The sequence below is a fragment of the Quercus robur genome, chromosome 3 (assembly GCF_932294415.1).
Source record: "Quercus robur chromosome 3, dhQueRobu3.1, whole genome shotgun sequence".
Classification (NCBI taxonomy): domain Eukaryota; kingdom Viridiplantae; phylum Streptophyta; class Magnoliopsida; order Fagales; family Fagaceae; genus Quercus; species Quercus robur.
This window is the reverse complement of record NC_065536.1, coordinates 24,780,047-24,781,700: the sequence shown is the minus strand read 5'-3', so window position 1 is coordinate 24,781,700 and position 1,654 is coordinate 24,780,047. Positions and strand designations below refer to the sequence as shown.

General features: G+C 36.8%; 1 protein-coding gene across 1 annotated transcript; it reads right to left on the bottom strand.

Annotated features, from left to right (window-relative positions):
* Positions 1–426: 426 nt before the first annotated feature.
* Positions 427–1,011, bottom strand: LOC126719432 (uncharacterized). The gene has a single exon (XM_050421982.1). It carries the CDS (start codon positions 1,009–1,011, stop codon positions 427–429), a length of 585 nt encoding a protein of 194 aa, XP_050277939.1.
* Positions 1,012–1,654: the final 643 nt, after the last annotated feature.

Below are 1,654 nucleotides of genomic sequence, written 5' to 3'. Positions count from 1 at the left end.
AAAAAAACGACAGTATGCTCTGCAAACCCAAAACATAGGGAAAGGGTTGTTTGGGATAAATAGTATGATAACTCTTTGTTAATGATGTGAAATCTCCGCTTTCAACAATTCCATCCTTTATATATTCAATAAGTTAATTTTAATTACACACAAAATTTCACAATTTTTTTCACAATCATTAAAATGGTTTGTTGCAATTGATTTATATGACATTAAAATTTCACTAATCACGATTTATTATCTCAACAAATTTTAAAAATAATTACAAAATTGTTTGTTTCTATGATTGCTGTCATACATATTTGACTCGTGACACATAGAGAAGGGTTGTCTGAAATACATAATATATGAACTCTGATTTACGTTGTTGATAGCTACAAGCCTACAACCCAATTTTTTTTTGAAAATGGACCATATATTATTCAATTAAGCAGTAGCAAAAGAGTCCGCATACAAAGCCTCAATGGCAGGGGTTGGTTGTTCTTCCAACCATACATAGTCCTCACTTAATTGTCTTGCAAACCTGGCCAAAGAATGGGCCACTCCATTCGCACTACGACGTACACAACTAGCTGATACACTCCGAAATCTCATAGCCAAGCAACGAGCATCTTCATATATATTTCCCAGCCATGAGTTGACGGGTTTGACTGCTGTCAAGCCGTTCATTACAGTGGCATTATCTCCCTCCACCACGACATCTTGGAAACCCGCCTCCACAGCAAATTCCAAAGCCTTCCGGCAAGCCAAAATCTCCGCTTCTTCACTGTTTGCAACTGGAGGGCCCTTTGCTGACAACGCTGCCATCACTTCACCCATGTTGTTCCTTATAACCGCGCCAAAACCCGACGACTCCGTATCCATGAAGACAGCCGCATCGAAGTTCAACTTAAACAGAGTACCTGGAGGTGGACACCACGATTGCACTGCCTCCCTGGACGCATGGATAGCCAACTGATCCCGTGAAGCTTTAAATTCCTCTATCAACCCAATTTCACCATCTATATACATTTTAAAATTTTAAATACATATTATATGACCTTTTTTTTTTTTTGAAATTAAATGACTTCTTACATAATAGTATTTCTCTTTAAAGTAGTATAGAGACAGGCAATGGGTGGCTCTTTAGTTGGGAATCATCACTATAACGGAGATGTCATGATTCAAATCGATCATTTTTAATAATAAAAAAATGATAGAAAACAATATAAATATGACTATAACTTAGAGACAATAGGTGACTCAATTAGTCGAATTATCACTGTAACAGTCTAATAGAGATGTCATAATTCAAATAGACCGTTTTTGTAAAATTGTGATTTCCAACTATATTTTGTTGGCTTTAATTCCGTGCCAAATTTTATTATAATTTTTTCAATCATTTTTCCTGTATTTATGTGGATTTAATTGTAAGGAATGAGTGTTCAGAAGTTGATCAAGTGGATTTCGCGACTGGCTCACGAGTAGCTCGCGAGAAGCAACCTGTAAAAATGCCACGTGTAGAGCACATGACTGGAAGATGAAGAGTTATGCCAAGCTGTCAATTTCGCGATTGTCTCTCAAAAAGGGCCAACCCGCTAAGGACTAATGAAAGTCTCTGTTTGGCAAAAAGTTGTGTTTTGCTTTACCAAGTCTTTACCCACACTATATATAC

What these genes read in the sequence shown, in the direction of transcription:
- LOC126719432 (XM_050421982.1), bottom strand. Translation starts at nt 1,011, where the DNA reads ATGTATATAGATGGTGAAATTGGGTTGATAGAGGAATTTAAAGCTTCA.